Source organism: Spermophilus citellus (assembly GCF_964194105.1).
Source record: "Spermophilus citellus genome assembly, chromosome: 18".
Taxonomy (NCBI): Eukaryota; Metazoa; Chordata; class Mammalia; order Rodentia; family Sciuridae; genus Spermophilus; species Spermophilus citellus.
Genome location: NC_138200.1, coordinates 17,625,915 through 17,647,065, shown reverse-complemented (window position 1 = coordinate 17,647,065; position 21,151 = coordinate 17,625,915). Strand labels below are relative to the sequence as shown.

At 48.5% G+C, this 21,151-nt stretch overlaps 2 protein-coding genes across 4 annotated transcripts; both read left to right on the top strand.

The window, feature by feature from the left end:
• The first annotated feature begins 2,148 nt into the window (after positions 1 to 2,148).
• RBM42 (RNA binding motif protein 42) lies at positions 2,149 to 10,691 on the top strand. Of its 3 annotated transcripts, none has more exons than XM_081273343.1 (10): positions 2,149 to 2,384; positions 2,623 to 2,767; positions 4,271 to 4,355; positions 4,460 to 4,534; positions 6,221 to 6,286; positions 6,387 to 6,541; positions 6,990 to 7,322; positions 7,577 to 7,694; positions 10,163 to 10,357; positions 10,450 to 10,691. In XM_081273343.1, the coding sequence occupies exons 1-10, from the start codon at positions 2,257 to 2,259 to the stop codon at positions 10,560 to 10,562; spliced, it is 1,413 nt and encodes a 470-aa protein (XP_081129469.1). In that variant the 5' UTR covers positions 2,149 to 2,256; the 3' UTR covers positions 10,563 to 10,691. The 3 variants fall into 3 exon arrangements, with proteins under 3 accessions (XP_081129469.1, XP_081129468.1, XP_081129470.1); XM_081273342.1 differs by having other exon boundaries at positions 2,150 to 2,384; positions 6,366 to 6,541; XM_081273344.1 differs by lacking the exon at positions 6,221 to 6,286 and having other exon boundaries at positions 2,150 to 2,384.
• Positions 10,692 to 13,956: 3,265 nt separating this feature from the next.
• Positions 13,957 to 16,318, top strand: ETV2 (ETS variant transcription factor 2; the record flags this gene model as incomplete). The annotated part of the gene is made up of 6 exons (XM_081274713.1): positions 13,957 to 14,092; positions 14,191 to 14,268; positions 14,501 to 14,560; positions 14,810 to 15,271; positions 15,717 to 15,829; positions 16,118 to 16,318. The coding sequence occupies exons 1-6, from the start codon at positions 14,023 to 14,025 to the stop codon at positions 16,316 to 16,318; spliced, it is 984 nt and encodes a 327-aa protein (XP_081130839.1). The 5' UTR covers positions 13,957 to 14,022.
• Between the last annotated feature and the right edge of the window lie 4,833 nt (positions 16,319 to 21,151).

Genomic DNA, 21,151 nt, shown 5'->3' with positions numbered 1-21,151 from the left:
GAAAAATCACAAGTTGATTCTGGTATTTCCAATTCAAATAATAGTGGTTACTTTGTGTGTTCATGGTACTAGAGGTTGAACCAAGGGCCTTGTGCAGGTCAGAACAAGTTCGGTTCTACCATTGAGCTACACCCCAGCCCCAGGGTGTCCACTTATATTTGTGTCTTTCATTTATACTAAAAAATTGGTCCCCAATGACATTAGAAAAACTACTTCTTTTTCTTCATCGAATATATAAGAACTGCAGTCTTATATACTAATGTAATACTAATGTATTATTATATACTAATGTAATACCAATATGTAGTCTAATATAGAACAATTTCAAATAATTTATGTAACTATCCCTCTCTTAAGGAGGTGGAGCATAACTCCCCACTCTGTAAGCACAGCTGCATATGGTGACTTTTTTCCTAAAGAACGTGGAAAAGTTTATTGCTTTTGTTTTCTTTCATTTTTTAAACTAACTTTATAGTGAAGAAGCATAATAAACACTATCTCTGCCAGGTTATCAGAGTTAACATCCACAGTGGTAAGTTGTATTGATAGTATGCACCCTTGATATATGATAATTACACTTTATTTTTATGGTCCTTCACCAAGAGACCCATAACCCCAGCCTAATTTTGAAAAAAAAAATCAGACAAATTCCAAATGAAAATACATTCTACAAAATAACCTGAGCCAACACTCCTAAAAACTGTCAGGATCATCAAAAAAAGGAAACTACAATGGGGCTGGGGTTGTAGCTCAGTGGTGGAGCACTCATCTAGCATCGTGTGGAGCCCTGAGTTTGATCCTCAGCACCACATAAAAATAAATAAAATAAAATAAAGGTATTGTGTCCAACTACAACTAAGAAATAAATATTTTTTTAAAAAAGAAAAGTACAAGAAACTGACAAGAAAAGACCAAGGAGGTATGACAACTAAATGTAATATGGTATCCTGAATAAGGTGCTGGGACAGAATAGGTCAACACTAAGGAAATCTGAATAAAGTATGGACTTGTAACAACAATGTTCTTAAAAAACCAAGGCAACTAATAGTTTTGACATGAAAAAAAATGCATTGTGTGGGCCTTATTTGGATCCTGATTTTACAATATTATTGTACAAAGATATTTTCAAGACAGGGAAAGTTGAACATGGTCGGGATGTTAGATGATACCGAGGAATTAATTTGATGGTATTAATAATAGCATAATTAATGCAATTGTTTTAAAATAGTTATTTGTTAGACATACTGGTGCATTTATGAATGATGTCTGGAATTCGCTTTGAACATCTCTAGCAAAAATAATTTAAATTGGGCTGGGGATGTAACTCAGTGGTAGAGAGCTTGCACTAACATGCACGAGGCCATGGGTTCCATCTACAGTACCACAAAAATAAAGAGAGAACTACAAATGAAGCCGAAATGTAGAATATTGGTAGTGTTTGAGAGGTTCGTGATGCTGTTCTAATGTCGTGTATGTTTGAAAATAATAAGACGCTTTGAGGAAAGGAGGAGTTAAAAGAGGAAGAAGTCAACCATGTCCCAAGAAAGGGCGTAGAGACCAAACCCAAGATGCACTTCTGAGTTGACACTCTGGATTACCGGGCCTTGGCATAAATTGTTCCTTCTACCCCTCAAAAAAAAATCTCTCCCCATTTTCTCTAGCAAATGTCTTCTCCATGAAGTCTCCGGGTCAGGCGCTTTCCCAGAGCTTCCCCCCATGACGTCACTAGTTTTCCTGGAAGTCACAGACGTGCGACTGTCTAATCCAGAGCCGGAGTTCTCAGTCCCTGGCTAGGTCTCCAGCCTTGCCCAGTCCCGGGACCGACGTGGATCTCAACGTGTTTACAAACTTGGCGTAGGACTGGGTTATGGCACGGGTGGGGCCTCCTAACTTTCCTGTATTCTCAAAGGTCCAGATTCCACATTAGGGCGGAACCAACTGACTTTGCTTGGTTCTTATTTGCCCGCGCTCCTCCTGGAAAGGGTAGCCGCCTCTCTTCACAGCTCTCCGATTGACCCAGATTCTTCCGTTAGTTTATCCCTCCGGCGCTCTGATTGGCTTATATCCCTTCCTGGGGGTGTGGCCACATCTCATTGGCCCTTGCTCACGGACGTAAGGCGTCACGTCCTGGCGCTCGTCGCTTTCGCTGAACGTCATCGCAGGCGCCCATCCTGACGAAGCCAGAGAGTAGACGGCAGGAACCTCTGCGACCGCTGAGCAGAAACAGTAGTAGCAGCGACAAGGACGGCTGCAGCAATGGCCGGGGCGATGCCAGCCCCGGGGCTCCCGGGTGCAGGAGGACCCGTGGTCCCGGGCCCTGGTGCCGGCATCCCGGGCAAGAGCGGCGAGGAACGCTTGAAGGAAATGGAGGCGGAGATGGCCCTGTAAGGCCCGCGAAAGGGGGTGATAAAAGCCATGCCAGAACTAGAGCTACTGAACCTTGGCGCCTCCAGGCTGCGATAGGCTTGAGATATAACTCTGTCATGTGGAAGTGGAATCTTCGGGGCGGGGGGCGGGTAGTGAAATGGAGACGTTGTCAGGGATGAAGGCGCTGTCGCGATGTACCCAGCGTTCCAGAATTGGTGCGAGGACCTGATCTTGGTGTATGTTCTGCTCCCCTAGGTTTGAGCAGGAAGTTCTGGGGGCTCCAGTAACTGGAATCCCAACCGCTGTGCCTGCGGTGCCCACGGTCCCCACGGTCGAAGCGATGCAGGTTCCAGCAGCTCCTGTGATCCGCCCAATTATCGCGACCAACACATATCAGCAGGTAAGGCTGAGCTAAGGCATGTAAGGCAGCAGGTGTGTGAATACAGATAGGTGTTGACGTTTTGGCTTGTGAATTTAATTAGCCTGTCAAATATCTCATGTGCCACGACGCACAATATTTCCTTTTGCGGGGAGCTTACATTTAGAGAACTTACATTAATAGAACTTTCTGCAATGATGGTTATGTTCAGTACTTATTTAAAATTTATATTTAAGTTAACTAATTCTTGTCAATCTCAGTCAAATTTCAAGGGCTCAGTAACTAGCTATATATGACTAGTGGAAAAGGACTATTAAAACTAATCGGGCACAGTAATCCCATCATCTTGGAAGGAGGATCTAGAGTTCAAAACCTGTCTCCGCAAAAGTCAGGCACTAAGTGAGACCCTGTCTCTAAGTAATCCATTCTGTCAAAGAACAATTATTGGTTGTCTTCTATGTACCAGGCACTACTCTAGGCCTTGGACATTTAGCAAAGAACAAAACAAAACCAATCATTGCCTTTTTGGAATTTGTTTTACTAGGGAGAGAGAAGTCAAAGTGTGGTAAGAAAAGTAGTGTTTTATTAGTCCAGAGAAGGCCTTTCTGAGAAGGTGACATTTACCAAAGATATAAAGGATAACAAGGGAGGGAACCATGCAGGTATCTGGAGGAAGAGAACTGCTAGTGAAGTGAGTGATCATGTTCAGCAGGGAGATCAGTGACTAAAATGGAATAGGCAAAGAGGTAAGTGGGAGGAGATAAAGACAGAGATGATGGCTACCAGATCTTGTAGGACCATGTGGTTTACCATGAGAATCTTGGCTTTGCCTGGCACGGTGGTACATGCCTGTAATCCCAGCAGCTATGAAGGCTGAGACTGGAGGATCACAGGTGCAAAGCCAGACTCAGCAACAGTGAGATACTAAGCAACTCAGTGAGATTCTGTCTCTAAATAAAGTACAAAATAGGGCTGGGGGTGTGGCTCAGTGGTCCAGTGCCCCTGAGTTCAATCCCTGGCACCCAACCCACAGGGAGGGGAAAAAAAAAAGAACCTGGGCTTTTACTCTGAGATGGTGAAGGATTTTAAGCAGAAAGATGATGTCGTTCAACTTAGTTATAACAAGGTGGCTCTGTGTGTCTGGAGAATAGACTGTAAGAGAGAAGGGCAGAATGCAGGAGATTGAGGAAGAGGTTACTGTATAATCTAAGCAAGATAATAATGTTGGCCAGAACCAGGGTGGTGACATTGTAGATGGGGGGGACAGATTGGAAATAATTTTAGATAGTACCAAGTGCTGTGGAGAGTATGAAGCTGGGTGACGAAAGAAGTTGCTGCTAGAAGAAGCTAAAGACAGCTTTATCTAGTATGATTCTAAGAGCCTTCCTGAGGAGTGACATTTTAACTGAGACCTGACAGAGAGCCAGCCCCACACAGAACATGAAGGATGAAAGCCTTGGCTCCTGGAGTGGCCAGCCAGGGAGCACTAAGTCAGGCCTCTCACTCCAATCTCCTCCCCAACAGGTGCAACAGACTCTGGAGGCCCGGGCAGCTGCTGCAGCCACAGTAGTTCCTCCCATGGTGGGTGGCCCTCCTTTTGTGGGCCCAGGTAAGTAAAGAATGGCAAAATGAGGGGGTCAGGAGATCAGACAGGGTGGCAAAAAGGGATGCCCATGACTCCTCCCTCCATCCTCATGTCTTCCCTCCCAACAGTTGGCTTTGGCCCTGCTGATCGGAGTCACCTGGACAGTCCAGAGGCTCGAGAAGCCATGTTCCTACGGCGAGCAGGTAAGTCAGGAGCCAGGACGCCCACATATAACCAGGCATAATTGTTTAGGCAGTTCAGCCTCTTGCCTGAATCACTGCTTTAAATCTTCTGCATTCATCCCCACCTGACATTGTCATCTTTCTAAAGCACAAACCTTACTGTGTACTTCCTTCCTGAGTTTCTCAAGTTAATTTGGTCCCTGCAAACTAACCCCCTCTGTTACTCCCCAGCGTTTAACACCTTACAACAAGCTATGCAGTTTACTTATTTTGGTGATTATCATCATCATCTTTTGCTTCTTCTAAAATGTCAGCTCCACAAGGGGAACAAGTCTTGGTACCTGTGGCACAGAAAGCGTTACACACTATCTGTTGAGAGAATGAACAAGTCAAACAAACATTAAGCTCCTCCTCCAGTAGTCAGACTCTATGTGGCCTGCTTCCTTGCAGAGAGAGATCCCCTCTGTTTCCCCAAGATCCCTGAACATTGCTGAGATGTTCCAGCCGTGCTTTTGTTGCAGTCCCTTCTCTCCATTGCCCCTTGTAATTCAGCTGTGATCTTCCAACCTGTCCCCTCCACAGGCCACTCTACCATTTTCTACCTTTTGTTTTTCAGGTAACCCCTATGTTCATTGTCAGTTTTTGTGACATTATTTTTCATTTAGATATAAAATTTTGGTATGAACTCTGTTAAGTCAAGTTTGTTAATAATGTTTTCTAAATCTATTACACTTTTTTTATATGACATGAGAAGTATTAATATTTCTTACTCTTTTTTTTTTTTTTTTTTTTTTTTGGTACCAGGGATTGAACCCAGGGCACTCAACCACTGAGCCACATCCCCACCCCTTTTTTAATATTTTATTTAGAGACAGGGTCTCACTAAGTTGCTTAGGGCCTCACTAAATTGCTGAGGCTGGCTTTGAACTTGAAATCTTCCTGCCTCAGTGTCCAAAGCTGACATTTCTTACTCTTTACTATGGTTTTGGGGGGGAAAAAAAAAAAAGCATGGCTGACTTAATCACCTCCCGCACCTTCCAATCTACTGTGCTTCCCCATATCCTCAAAAAGACATCCGTGGCTTAGCCAAGAAGGCTGTGTTTAAAAGCTTGCTGATCCTTCAACCCTTGTCATGATGCTCTCCAGCCCTCCACTTCCTTATGACAATCCCATTAAACTGAAAAGGGAAAAAGGTATTGCTTATAAAAGTTCTGCCTGCCAGTAACATTTCCACTCAACCCTTGGCCTAACTCTTCATTATCCTTTGAGTCTCAACTCACAGGTCTCTTTCTCCAAGAAACCTCTAATCTAGTCTAGGCTGGCTTTGGACTCTTGACAGCTCCCTAGCCTTCCCTCTCTTATCCCTGATCCCTCCACCTGAGCTTTCCCCCATTTCAGCCCTGACCATTCTGGGCTGTCAGTCTCTAGTGATGCATCTGTTCTCTCCTACTTTGAAACAGGAGCTCCCTGAGAACTTTTGGACTATTAATGGGTCCTTAGCACTGCTCACCACAGGGCTGGGGCCCACAAGAGATCCTTGTGGATACATTTTTGCTGAATGAACCCATGGAAAAACCTTCATATCTTCCAGAAGAGTCCCCAGACTCTTCTCCAGGATTTCTTGGATGCGGAGAGTACTCTCACACACACCTTGCCCCAATTGCCCCTGTCCCCCATGACACACACCCCCATCTCTCTTTCCCACAGCTGTGGCCCCTCAGAGGGCCCCTATCCTGCGTCCGGCCTTCGTCCCCCACGTGCTACAGAGAGCAGGTGAGGGGGCCAGGGTCATCATCCCTGCCACACAGCTTTTCCCCCAAGCCCTCCAACTCCCCCACTAACACCCTGACAGATTCTGCTCTCTCTCCCGCAGCTGGTGCTCCCCGTCCAATGGCCCTGCGGCCCCCTCACCAGGCCCTTGTAGGACCCCCTCTTCCTGGGCCCCCTGGACCACCTATGATGCTGCCACCAATGGCTCGGGCCCCAGGACCCCCCCTGGGTTCTATGGCTGCTCTGAGGCCTCCCCTGGTGAGTGTGGACAGGGAACTAATATCAGAGGTGCAGTGGGCAGGGATACCCTTGATCCTGACCCCATGTGATAGGTCTAAGTTTGCCTTTCCCCTGGCTTCATTTCTTTGACTTTCTCTCTTAATCTTTGTTTGCCTCTGTCTTTCTCTGTTTTTTTTTTTCCCCATGGCCAAACCTTTTTGAAGAGTAGAGAGAAACAGGCTGAGGGTCTATTTCTTCTCTGTCTCTATTTTTCCTCTGATGTCCCTGTTTTTGTGTCTCGATGTTTTTACCTATATCTGCCTGTCTCTTCCTCTCTGCTTATTTTTCTCCATTTCTGTCTAACTAGAGACTTCCCTTTTTTGCCTGCTCTCTGGCTTTAGGGCCTTACTTTGTTGTGTGGGATGGGAATGGAAGTAAGATACAGATCTGTGATCTGACCCCCCTCATGCCCTCCTCTTGCTCACAGGAAGAGCCAGCAGCACCCCGAGAACTGGGCCTAGGCCTGGGATTGGGCCTGAAAGAGAAGGAAGAAGCAGTGGTGGCAGCAGCAGCTGGGCTGGAAGAGGCTAGTGCAGCAGTGGCTGTGGGTGCAGGAGGTGCTCCAGCTGGCCCTGCAGTCATTGGGCCCAGCCTACCACTGGCCTTGGCCATGCCATTGCCGGAACCTGAGCCCCTGCCCCTCCCACTGGAGGTGGTACGTGGCCTGCTGCCCCCACTGCGCATTCCTGAGCTCCTGTCCTTGCGTCCACGACCCCGGCCCCCTCGGCCTGAGCCACCTCCTGGCCTTATGGCTCTTGAGGTAAGCAGGGAGCATAACAACAAGGGGACAGAAAGGGCTAGGAGGATAGGCAGAAGCCCATTAGTTTTCACACACAGGAAAACACGTAGTCCTCTCTCCAGAGGGTAGGAGGACTCGGGGAAAAGGGAGGTAGACCCAAGTATTCCATACCTAGAATATCCAGCCATGTAACTGGAGGCAGGACAGCTGGGGGCAAAGCAGAGTAGGACACTTTAACACCAAGCCCTTGGTATCCCACCCGCTTTCCTCTGCAGGTCCCAGAACCCTTGGGTGAAGACAAGAAGAAAGGGAAGCCAGAAAAATTGAAACGCTGCATTCGCACAGCAGCTGGAAGTAGCTGGGAGGACCCCAGCCTGCTGGAGTGGGATGCAGGTAAGTGGCTAAAGCATGAGTATTGGTCAACCAGGGACAGGCCATGCTGCCTCTTTGGGCTATAGGCAGGGAAGGGGAGCCAGATAATTCAACAGCTCTTTGTAGTTAACCCAGACTGAGGCTCTGAGGGGCAGGTCCCTCCCCAACCATAGTCCAGAACTTGGTGGGGGTGATAGATACCTAGGGCTTTCTGGCCCCTGTTTTTACTCATGACAGACCTGCCATGCTAAAAGTCAAAAAAGAGCATTCTTTTTTCCCCAACTTTTTATGAAAAAAAATTTTAAGTACAGAATGACACGAATGATTTATCTACCACCTAGATTCCAGTTAATATTTTGCTACATTCACTTTACTCCTCTGTATATGTATATTTTTTGTTGTTGTTTTTCAGTGCTGGGGATGGAACCCTCACACATGCTGGGCAAGTGCCCTACCACTGAGCTACCCCAGCCCCTTATCTTTTTCTCAGTCATTTGAAGCAAATTATAAGTGAAGTTATTCCATCATTTCTAAATACCTTAGTATTCATCTTCTTCTAAGACCCTTGCTTTCATATCATAATACCATTACCTAAGAAAAGTAACAGTAATTTCATGACATCTTATAGCCAATTTGTATTCATATTTCCCCAGTTTTCTCAAAACATTCTTACAGCTATTTTTCCCAAGCCAGGATACATGTAGTTTTATGTCTCTACATTATATTTTTGTTTTTGTTTTATTCTGTTTAAATAGGGCTTAGAGGGCTGAGGGGGCACAGCTCAGTGGTAGAGCAATTGCCTGTCATGCAGGATCTTGTGTTCCATCCCCAGCAACCCTAAATAAATAAATTATAGATAATCTGGGCTAAGCACAGTTAGATCCTGGGATTCACTTGACCAAGTCTCAAACCCAGGAGAAATGAGTACTTGTTCATATAAAGTAAGGCCTGGGAGGCATGGTAGGGTAGAAGTCAGTGGCATGTCTAGGTTTCAACCAGCACCCTGCCCACTGGCCCAGGTGGTAGCTATAGATCCAGCTGGGCAAGGGAAGCTTTAGGGGGTACCTCTGCTTCCTGAGCCCCTTGTGAACCTTTCCCTGGATTGTCGCCCTCAGCAGCAAAAGTGATTAGAGAGTGGTGGGAAGAGGCCTGTCCATGGAGATGCTTTGGCTGGGAGGGGAAGCCAGCCTGCGTACTGACTGGCCTCAGGAGGCACCTCTGCAGCCACGTATTAACTTTCAATGAGAATGGTCTTCCTCCCACCTCCTTGGGTTTGGTTTGGTTTTGTTTTGGGGGGTTGGTTGGTTGGTTTGGGGTTTTGTTTGTTTTTGTTTTTATCTTTTGAGACAGGGTCTTGCTGAGTTGCTGAGGCTGACTTTGAAATTGTAATGCTCCTGCCTCAGCCTCCCAAGCTGTTGGGATTACAGGCATGTTCCTCCACCTTGTGTTATGTATAATTTTTTTCAAATGTCCAGGCCAAATGTCTTAGAAGCTCCTACCCTCTTAGTTTGTCAGATTGTTTCCTCCTGGAATGGCCTAGCTTGTTCTCAAAGTGTCCTTAACCATCATAGAAGCCTGGGGCAACCATGGCGATAGCTGAGGAAGAAAATAAACTTACCTTCTACCAAGTCCTTGACTTTTGCCTCCTATCCTGGGACAATATACCTGCCCCAGGTCAGGGCCAAGCAGCCTTGACCCAGATGGGTCCAGTGTTGGTTTGGGACCCTAGATCTGAGACCTTGGTAGTTAGCCTTTCAAGCCTCATTTTCCTATCTCCAAAAAGAAAATAATGATATGTGCTTTCTGGGGATAGTGATTCATTGGGGTAGAGCATGATCAGTCTAGGCTCAGGCCTAGGATATTGCCCAGGGATATTCCCAAGAGTGGCAGCTGAGATCAGCTTTGGAGAAAGTCACACAGTTTGTAATTTCAAGGTAGAATTAGAGCAGCCTCTGCATAGCTGAAGAAAGGTGAAGCCTGTGGTGCTGAGGTGCCATGGTGGGAGACTGGTGAGTGTCAAGCCCAGGGGACATCCTTGGAGAGGTGTCCAGGAGACCAAGGAACAAGAGGGTCTCAGAGGGAAGGCCAGGACCAGGTCAGAATTCAGAGCTTCTTCATGGGAATGTGTGACAGTCCTGGGTGAGAAAAAGCAATACAGTTAGAGGTTAAAAGTGAGGACCCTGGAGCCAGATGCCAGAGCTCATGTCCCATCTGCCACCTCCTAGTTGTGTAAGTTTGAAGCCGCTTGACCTCTCTGTGCCTCAGTGTGAAAGGGCTGTTGGGAGCATCAGATATGTAAACCCCCCAGGGTACTTGGCACAGGGTAAATACTACAAAGATGTTGGCTGTTATCACCAAGGATCCCAGGGTAGAGACTTTGGGAATAGAGGAAAGAGAGCTTAAGGATGCATCAGAGAAGATGGGGTCATTAAAATAGGGTGGACAGGGGCCAGCATCTGCTTCCTCTGACTTCTCTCTCCCAACCCCAGATGACTTCCGGATCTTCTGCGGGGATTTGGGCAATGAGGTGAATGATGACATCTTGGCACGTGCCTTCAGCCGCTTCCCATCCTTCCTTAAGGCTAAGGTGATCCGTGACAAGCGCACAGGCAAGACCAAGGGCTATGGCTTTGTCAGCTTCAAGGACCCAAGTGACTATGTGCGCGCCATGCGTGAGATGAATGGTGGGTGAGGCTTTCCCTAGGGGCAGTGGGTACGGCAGGCATCTGGCCTAAGCCTTACCCCAAGCCTTACCTTAAGCCTTCCTGTCCCACAGGGAAATATGTGGGCTCACGCCCCATCAAGCTTCGTAAGAGCATGTGGAAGGACCGGAACCTGGATGTGGTCCGCAAGAAGCAGAAGGAAAAGAAGAAGTTGGGACTGAGATAGGGTCTGTGGCTGGGCACCCGCTCCCATCCGGCCGGGCGCTGGCTCCTCCCCAGAGTTGTCTTTGGAAAACCCTCAACTATCCACACACTTGCCCCAAAACCAGTTTCAATAAATTTACGTTCATTTCCATCCCTGGCTGTGCTTGGAAGAACTCTTTGGGTACCAGGCTTTTCCCTCACCTGAGAATGTGAGTAGCCTTGAAGTTTTACCCAGGCAAAACATCCAGATGAGCATTTTGAGCCCCTACTATGTGCCCATTACCTCCACTTAAAACCTCTTAAGTGCATACTGAGTGCCGCCTATTCCAGAGCAGGAAGGAAGGCTTTGGGAAGGTAACAGCCAAGCTGAGGCTCAGATTTCAGATCAGTTTCCACACACCAGCCTGTGTTATCAGCATCAAGATAGGAGGTCTCCTAGACCTTGCCTTCTGGAGCTCACAGCCTTTAGGCTTTAAGCAGTCAGCAAACTCTCATCGAGGGCCTGGATGATGCTGGGTGACAGCATCATCAGTGGTGACAAACAGTCCTGTACCCTGCTTCCTCAGAGTTCATGATTCAGTGTCAGAGAGTAGGCCCAGACTGGCCAGGGCCAGCAGGGGGATCCCTGGGGGTCAGGGAGGGCTTCCTAAAGAACTGTCCACTCAGGTTTTCTTCCTGCCATTCTTACTCTGGTTCGCTGTTTCTTCACTCTGCCATATGTCAGCCAACTTGTCTTGAGTGAGTCTCTCAGTGCCCTCTGTTTCTTGTCTCTAGATATCTGTATCTCTGGTTCTTTTTCCTTCTTGGAGCTTGCCTCCACCTGCTGAAGAGGTGTCCAAGCAGGACTTGATCACCAGGCTAAGAGCTTAGGCTTTACCCTAAAGGCAGCAGAGAACCCGAGAAGCTGGGACAAAGTTCAGGTAGCAAGCAGGAACTGACTGGCATCACATACTATGGGTTTAGAAAACCAAGGGACCACCACTGAGCACTGGAGGTCTGGAAGGAGGTTAGGGTAGGTTCTAAGGGGCTTGCAGGGTTGGACTGCGGAAAAGGAATGAAAATCTCCCAGGGATGCAGCCATAGGGCCCTGGGCTAGGGGGTAAGTCAGGGAAGGACTGGGGCTGGGGGCTGGGAGCAGCAATACCAAGGCCTCTCAGGAAGGAGATCACCCGGGAGAGATCAAATTTCTTCTGTTCCTGTCTTCCCCTCTCTTACTGCCTCCTCTCTGACGTCATATTTTCCAGTCTGGTCTGAGAGGTGAGGGCCTCCCTCCTTGGCAGGAAGTGCCCTTAGCCCCCTGCCACCTGGGCTGGACCTCCCAGTTCCAGGACCCTCAAACCCCTTTTCCCTATCACTAGCCCTTCCTGTCCCTGATCTGCTTACTGCAACCTATGGGACAGGAAGGACATGGAAAGAGAGAGTGATTCCGGAAAGAAGGGTTGTTAAAGTAAGCACAGGAGTCTTGTCAAGGACCCAGAGAGATATGCACAGAGATGGAGAGGAAGAGCAGGCAAAGATACAGAGATGGAGGGAGAGGGGAAAGCTCAGGCAGAGTGATAAGAACTATTAGAGACTGCAATGAGAAGGGAGGTGGGGAGAAAACTCAGAGAGATGGAGAAGATGGGAACACTCAGAGAAGGGAAGGAGCAAGACTTGTCTGAGATACTGAGTGACAAGACCTCACTGGATTCAGTCAGTCCTGGTGCAACAGGGACCACATCTGGGGACACCAACCAGGGGAGAAGCACATGGAGACAGGAAAGAGGCCAGCTTCAGGGAAAGGAGGCCAGGACTCCCTTTAGATACATGGAGTGAATGGATGGAGTTATACCCCAGGGCTCAATGGATTGCTCCCACTGGGTTCCAATCCCAGTTCCAAGTGACTCTCCCTCTTGAGGTCCAGTTTCCCTTCTGTAAAATGAACAGGAAAGCAGTGCTCTCCACACAACTCCTACCTCCAGAATGACAAATATTTTATGAAGCTGAATGAATATTGGTAACTCTCCATATTAAAAAAGATTCTTTCTAGCAGTAAATATTTACTTATTTGTATAGGAGGTCTGGCACAAACACAGTATCTAAGGCCAGGTTGCCTGAGGTTAGGGTTGCCAGACAGCAAATAGCAATATGGAATACCTACTTATGAATTTCAGATAAACATGTTCATGTGTATTAATTTTTTAAGCAAGTTACAGGCATTATAGCTCTTCAACCCTGAATATCTGTGTTTATTTCTTCACAGAGACATCTTTCATAAAATGCCATCACCACATCTAATAACTCCATGTGATATCTCATTGAATTTATACTCAAAATTTTCCAGTTTCAAACTTAGAGCATGGAAGTACATGGGCTTTGGAAAGAGAAGTGGGAGGATGTCTGCCTCAATTTCCTCCTTCATAAAACAGGGACGAACAGTATCTACCTCATAAAATGGACCTTCATTAAATGAAGGACCTTTGCACGTGATTCTCTGGCATATAAAATACAACAGGCCCTCACTTAAGGTTAGCTATTGTTATTACTAGCGCTTATCATTCAAGTTGTTGATGTTACTATTCTTATGATTGACACTCCTGGGGAGCAGCTCCAGGAGGCCCTCCCCCGCTGAGCCTGTTGGGGGGGGGGGATTGGGGGGATTAGGATTCAGGTTCTCCTCCTTCCACCCCACCCCAACCCACATTCACCCTGCCAATTGTGACGTCAGCTGGGATGGGGGTATCTGGCCGGAAATCCCTCTTCCTGTTGCAGATAAGCCCGGTGCAGCCCTGCTGACCCCAGGTCCTCCTCCCCCACCACCTCCCATGTCGCGGGATCAAATCCCCAAGTCTGAGCACCTCTCCACTAAGCCCCTCGCCCCGCCCTCATCACCCCGTAAACACCTCTCGGATGGGACTCGCCCAGCCCGCTGTCCCCCAAAAGCTCTCGTCCAAGCTCAAAACGCCCACCCTGGCAATGAAACAGCTTCAGAGCCAGTGGCATCCCTGAGGCCGGGGGCGCCACTCGGCCCCGCCCCAACCCCTGCAACCCGACCCAAGCTGCGACCCCCTGCTCTGACGTCTCGGAAAATTCCCCCCTGCCTAGGCTCCCGAGGGAGGGGGTGCATGGTATGAAATGGAGCTGAGACCCCCGGTTGCGGGCAGAGGAACCCACCAGAGGTGAGCCAGGAACTGGGGACTGGATGGATGCCTGGGTGTCTGGGTTAGGGAGGGACCCGAGTTTCTAGATTCCCGAGAAGTATGGGGCCTGGATTCCTGGGCCTCAGTGACAAAAAAAAAAAAAAAGACTTAAGACTCCTCACTCCTCCTTTGAGAGGAAAGGGAACTGGAGGCCAAGATTTCAGGTTCCTGTAGAAGGAAGGAACAAAAGCTGGATCCTGGGTCTGAGGGAGGCAAGGGTAGGGGCCCATATTCCAGGGTCCCTAAGGGTCCTCCTTTGCCTATTGCACTTTTCCCTACCCAGAATATTCAGAAGGAGCATCCATGGACTTGTGGAATGGGGATGAAGCATCACCACAGGAAGTGCCTCCGGGGAACCAGCTGTCAGGGTTGGGTAGGCGGCTGGGGCTGAGACACTCCGTGTGGGGAGGGTGCAGGGGTAAGGGCCTCTGCTGACTCCTGACCGGGCCTTGACGTCCTTCTTGTCTGCAGAAGGCGCTGAATTTGGCTTCTATTTCCCTGAACTGGCACTCCAAGGAGAAACGCCGACAGCGGAGACATGCTGGAAAGGTTGGCTCCCGGGCTGGGAGCCCTGTGTCCTGGAGGAGGAAGGCTGGGTTCCTAGGACTAAGGGAAGAGGGGACTCCCGGACTCCCGAGGTCAAAGAAAGAGAGGGTCCTGAGTCCTGAGTGAATAACTCCCAACCCCTGACATGAAAAGACCAGTGGATGGGTGGGTGGTTGAAGAGGTCTCCAAATCTTCCGCCCTTTCTTGAACTCAGCTGCCATCTAATCCCTCACAGGATTTCCAGAGCTGGACTGGAGCCCCTCCTTAGCACATCCAGAAGCTTCATGGGGGGCAGGTGAGTGTATGCAGAGGGGCGGTGGGAGAAGGGGTCCGAAGGTGCTGGGTCTGGAGGTTTAGAATCCCCCTCCCCATTCTTTGAAGCGGATGGGGCTAGGACTGGAGATGCCTGCATCCTCAAGGTGGCATGGTTTTGATCTGGGGACCCTGGACAGGAGGCACCAGGAGTGACAGCTAGAACTCTCAAGGGGTCCGGGTACCAGGACCCCCTGAGCTCCCCTCACTTGTGGTCTGTACCTCCTCACAGAGCCAGCCCCTCAGGCCCTTGCGTGGTCAGGAGACTGGGCAGACCTGTCCCGCACCACCTGCACTGCCTCGGACCCTTGGAACCACGCCTCCCAGATCCTGGGCCCCGCCCCTGGTCCTGTCCCCTTCACTGGTTCCGAAGGGACGGTGGGCCAAAACTGTGACACCACGTGGTCGCACGTCCAGGCTGCCAGAAACACCATCAGCTGGGACTGTTCTGTGGGCTCCCACGGCGCCACCTACTGGGGCAACGGCCTCAGCGGGGAACCGCGCGCGGACTGTGCCATTTCGTGGAGTGGGCCTGTGGGTTCGAACTGTGCCACCTCGTGGGATCCGGGGCTGCATACAGAGTGCAGCATCTCTTCGAAGGGGTACCAGAGTTCAGCTGTCACCACTCCCTCCGAACAGAGTCAGCAATCTGACCGGGATGCCTTGGCTCGTTACCCCAAAACTAACCACCGAGGTGAGAGGTCCTGGAAGACTGAGGAGGTAGCGAAGCCAGAGTAACGTGGCGGTGCACCTAAGGGGGCAGACCCAGGACACTGGCAGTGAAAGGAGGGATTTAGGTACCGAGAACTCGAGGGGAGGGCCGAGAGGACTAAGACTCTGATGGTCTTCTAAAGACCAAGGGGACGAGGATCCAGGCTCCTGGATTATATCAGAAGAAAGAGATAAGGATTTGGACGCCCGAATCTCCAAGATGGAGAGGCCAAACTCCTAAATCTCCTAGATGGGGATTCTGGACCTCTGGGTCCCTGAGGCTGACACTTGATTCCTTTATATGGAGGGATCCGAACTCAAGGATCCCCAAGGAGGGAACATTTGGACTCCTGTTGGAGTCTTAGATCATCCAAAAGGCGAGGTCTGGGGCTAAGAAGCCTGAGTGTTCACCTGCCTTCACCCCTCAGGTCCCATTCAGCTATGGCAGTTCCTCCTGGAGCTGCTCCACGACCAGGCGCGTAGCAGCTGCATCCGCTGGACTGGCAACAGCCGCGAGTTCCAGCTGTGCGACCCCAAAGAGGTGGGGCAGCTCCCCTACCCCGCTAGCCCGCCAAAGCCCGGGTCGACTCTAATCTAACCTAATCCTGCCGTTCCCAGTGCCTAATCCTCGGCCCCGCCCCCACTCCGCCCTCTCTAGACCGGGTTTAAAATGAGTCCGGGTTCCAGCTTCAACCAACCCCATTCAATCCACCTAGCCGGTGCCAGACCCGCGTCCAGACCACCCGAGCCGAGTCCCCAAGTCCGCTCCCCCGATCCTGTCTCGGCCCCGCCCCACCCGTCCCCTGACGAAGTCCCCCCTCCAACCTAGGTGGCGCGGCTGTGGGGCGAGCGCAAGAGGAAGCCGGGCATGAATTACGAGAAGCTGAGCCGAGGTCTACGCTACTACTACCGCCGCGACATCGTGCGTAAGAGCGGTGGGCGCAAGTACACGTACCGCTTCGGGGGCCGAGTGCCCGGTATACCCTGTCGGGACTGCTCCGAGGACAGTCAAGGAACAGAGATCCAATAAAAATATCCGCTCAAACCTCCTAGCGCGTGCTTGTTTGTGTCCTTCCCACGACAGTGACTAGACCCGCCAAAAAGCCTAAGTGTGCACCCCCACATTTAGGAGTTTGGCCTCCCCTACTTCGGAGTGCTCAAGTGTCGGATCCTCATCTCACATCATCCTGGGTCCCCATCCCTTTGGCCCCTAGATTACCAGGGTCTAGGTATTCCCCTCCTTTTTTTTTTTCTTCTTAATATGTATTTTTTAGTAGTAGTTGGATACTTTATTTTATTTATCCGTTTAGCCCCAACACCGACCCTTTCTTTTGCGAGCTCTTAGCTACCTAAGCCCTGCCCCTCTGCTACAGTCCCCCTTAGGCCATAGGCCCCCTCTTTACCATTACACCTTGGCTCCTCCTGCAGCCTAAACACAGCTCACCTCAACGATTAATTTTGGAGTTAAGAAGCCACCCACCTTTCCGGCTGCAAGATCCCAAGACACAACCGTGACTTTGAGAACCAGACCTAATTTAGGGAATCAGTTGTGTGCCCACCCTGTTGGGACATACAAAGGAATCCTAGTATCCACAAGGTCTACTGTGTGTCTGCCATGGGCAGGGACTTGCAAAGGAATCAGACCTGATACAGTGTATCAGTCAGCTTTTTCACTGCTGTGATTAAAAGACTTGACAAGAACAATTGTAGAGGAGGAAAAGTTTATTTGGGGGCTCATGATTTCAGACGTCTCAATCCATCGACAGAGGCTGTATTCCTCAGGTCTCCAGGTGAGGCAGAACATCATGGCAGAAGAGTGTGGCAAAGGGAGTCAGCTTACATGATGATCAGAGACAGACTCCACTCCCCTCATACACAATATACCCCAAGCAACATCCCCAATGCCATCTTCTCCAGCCATACCCTACCCTACCCACTTTCAGTTATCACTCAGTTAATCCCTAGCAAGGGATTGGGTTAAGGCTGATTGGGTTAAAACTCTCACAACCTAATCATTTCTCCTCTGAACTCTTTTGCATTGTCTCATATGTGAGCTTTTGGGGAACACTTCACATCCAAACCCATAGCATAAGGCTTGAATATGGTTTGTTCCCCCAATATAGGTGGGAATTTAATTCCCAAAGTCTTATGTTAATGGTATTAGGAGAGTAAAAACTATGGTGTTTAGAGGTGGCCAGTTTGGGAATTGATTAGATTAGATAAGGTCCGTATAGCAGAACCCCACAATTGAATCCTGTGGCTTTGTGAAGAAAAGGAGACACAGACACCAGTAGGTGGGGAGCTGCCACTTGGGAACCGAGCGTCCCTTAGCTTTGAGTGATGAGAATGTGGAGCTGTGGCAAGCCAGCCATGGGCTGTGTGTGTGTGAACTATGAGCACTGAGCGCACAGGGTGGACTGAACCCATGTGCTCTTCTGTCTGGGCAGGTGACTTATGGTCTTTTCTCCTGCTCTGCCTAAGATCCCCACACAGCCCCTGAGATAGGCGTGGCCTTCCTAGATGTCAGTCAACCTGCTGACAGCAAGATGTCAGGAAGCTAGACTCAACCCCCTGAAACCTGACCCCTTGCCTCATTGAATGGCTTCTCCCCAGTAAAAGAGTTCAGCCTGGGCTGGGGATGTGGCTCAAGCGGTAGCGCGCTCGCCTGGCATGCGTGCGGCCTGGGTTCGATCCTCAGCACCACATACCAACAAAGATGTTGTGTCCGCCGAGAACTAAAAAATAAATATTAAAAAAATTCTCTCTCTCTCTCTCCTAACTCTCTCCTCTCTCTTTAAAAAAAAAAAAAAAAAAAAAGAGTTCAGCCTGTGCTCCTGGCTCTTTCTTGCCTACCTTGACCCCTTGAGGGAGCTGTGGCTGAGGAGCAGTCACTGAACCCAAAGAAAAGTTACTTTCTGTATCTATGTCTTTATTTACTCTCCAAATTCACTTGGAGTAACCCTGACTGGTTTAGTTGTGTGATGCAACAGGAGTGTTCCCTGTCTCTCATGCTATGGGCTGCCTCAAAACCCTGCCCCCCCCCAAAAAAAAAGAAAAAAAAAGAAAAGGCTGGGGATATACTCAATAGTAGAGCACCCCTGGGTTCAATGCCCAGTATCACACTTGACAACAAGGTCATTCATCATAAAGGATATAGTCAATGGGAAGCCCTGGACAGAGCCTGAGCTATGCTGTTTGGATCTTATATCTCTAGAATGGCAAGTCAAAGTAAAACTCTTCATAAATTATGCTACCTCAGGTACTTCCTTATAGTAATGAAAATCTGATTAACACAAGACCCAATTATGGAAGTTCATTGGCCCTGTACCCTTGAAGATAAGACTCAGACTACAAAAAGGATTTACTTAATGCCTTCCCAGTGCTAGGGATCATCAAGGAATTAGACTTAATGTTTGGCTTCCCCCACACCAAAGGTACTCTGATTTCCTGTTCCAAGTTGGAAAACACAGAACCAAGACCTAGACCCTAATGAGTGCTTACTGGGAATTTACTGAGAACCCATCCCTTCTGGGAACTCTAAGCCCCTACAGAGAACCTACTGTATGGTCCTCCTGCGTGATAGTGGGGATATACCATCAAAACATCCCTGAACCCTGCCCTCAGGGAGCTCACAGTGCTCCAGGAAGACAGATCCCAGACCCATCATCAGACAGGGACAAACCAGAATGGTCAGGGCTGGGATGAAGCACTCCAGAGGAATATGAGAGCCCAAAAGGAGGCAACTGACCTCACCCAGGAGCAGGAGAGACAGGGAAGACTTTCTGGAGGAAGAAACAAGTGATTTGAGAAGTAGGTGGGCAGGGGCTGGGGATGTGGCTCAAGCAGTAGCGCGCTCGCCTGGCATGCGTGCGGCCCAGGTTCGATCCTCAGCACCACATACAAAGATCTTGTGTCCGCCAAATACTAAAAAATAAATATTAAAATTTCCTCTCTCTCTCACTCTCTGTCACTCTTTCGAAAAAAAAAAAGAGAGAGAGAAGTAGGTGGGCAAAGAATGTTTCAGGAAGAATAAACAGCAAGAGCAAAGGCTCAGAGGTGGAAAATCTCACAGCACCATTCAATAATATTGGTGTGGCTAGAAAGAGGAATGTGGGCCAGTTCACAAAGAGTTCACCAAGGATCCATGAGCCATGATGAGGAGTCTGAACTTTGTCTCCAAGGCACTGGAGAGCCATAGAGGGGTTTGAGCAGGAGAGGGATTTGGGTTTTAGAAAGATCTTATTGAGGAGGATGGATGCAGCATATGAATAGGTAATTCCACAAATGATTGCATTGTTGATGGGCACAGAACAAGAGGTCCTTGATCCAGTTAGAACTTAATGCTGCTTCAGAGATAATATGTGGAAAGCGTCAGAAGCCAGACTAAGGGGAGAGAGAAAACAATTCTCTTAAATACCTCCCTCTGCTAGTCCTCAGCTGTCCCACTCACTTATTCATTTAAAAATATTTATAGAGCACCTCCTATGTGTCAGGCATTATTTTAGATGGACTGGTGAATAAGACAGACAAAAACTGCTCCTTTACGATGCCTCTATTCTATTGAAACAGACAAAAAGGAGTAAACATGATTTAAAGAAAGGAGAAGAAAAGAGCTGTGGAGTAGGGAAGGAGGATGGAGACTGACAAAATTGCAATTTTAAATAGTAGGTCTGAGAAGGACTCATCCAGATGGTGAATCTGAGCAAACTGAAGGAGGGGAGAGAGGGAGCCATCTAGGGAGAGCATTCCAAGCTCAGGGAACCACAAGGGCAAAAGCACTTAAAGGAAAGCCAGACTGTATGTTTGGGAACAGCTGGATAACTAGTGTGCCTGGAGTGGTGAGGATGAGGAAGACAGGGGACTAGATGAAGGTATAAAGGGGCCAAATTAAGTAGATCATTTGTAAGGAGCTTATCTTTAGATTAAGAGTCAGATCAAAATTTGGGGTGGGGGAAGTTCTGGGCTGAGGAAGAGGCTCCTTCTGACAGAGGTGTGAACAGAATTCCTTATTACTCAGCCATAAATAAAAATGAAATTATGGCATTTGCCAATAAATGGATGGGACTGGAGACTATCATGCTGAGTGAAATAAGCCAATCCCCAAAAACAAAGGCCAAATGTTCTCTGATATGTGGATGCTGACCCACAATAAGGAGTTGTAGGGAGGGAGGACCAGAAGTTCATTGGATTAGCAAAGGGGAATGATGGGAAAGGTGGGGGAATGGAAATAGGAAAGACAGTAGAATGAATCAGACATAACTTTCCTATGTTCATATATGAATATACCCAGTGTAACTCCACATCACGTTCAACCACAAGAATGGAATCCTAATTGGAATGGGTTGCACTCCATGTATGTATAATATGTCAAAATACATTATACTGTCATGTATATCTAAAAAGAACATTTTTTTTTTAAAGAGAACAACATTCCTTTGGCTAAACGGAGGTACTAAAGAGGGCAACAGGGAAGCCAGGAGGCCAGGGCTTAGTCCAGGCTGGAGAAAATTATAGCTCGAACTACATGTTTCAGAGGAAGATTCTGATTATATTTTTATGGCAGAAGCAACACAATTTTGTTGTAAACTAGATTAGCTATGTACTGTGAAACAAAGTTAGGCATCAACGACAAAACGTGAGTAGAAAGATTATTAATAGTTGCCATTTTCCCAGATGAAACAATTTCCGCCAGATCCATCACAAACCCTTTTCTCTCTGTGATGCAGGGACTTTGGTTTATTAGCCCTCAGTCATCCAAATCTTTGTTAAATTGTGCTTTTTGAGGTTTGAGAAAATATATGAATGATAAAGGAGGTGGTGTCTGAGCATTCCTCACACTGTGACCAGGGATTCTGGCAGAGGG

What these genes read in the sequence shown, in the direction of transcription:
- RBM42 (XM_081273342.1), top strand. Translation starts at nt 2,257, where the DNA reads ATGGCCGGGGCGATGCCAGCCCCGGGGCTCCCGGGTGCAGGAGGACCC. An exon ending in CTGGCCTTATGGCTCTTGAG is followed by an intron (nt 7,323 to 7,576) that starts GTAAGCAGGGAG and finishes TTTCCTCTGCAG; the next exon opens with GTCCCAGAACCCTTGGGTGA. An exon ending in CGCCATGCGTGAGATGAATG is followed by an intron (nt 10,358 to 10,449) that starts GTGGGTGAGGCT and finishes CCTGTCCCACAG; the next exon opens with GGAAATATGTGGGCTCACGC.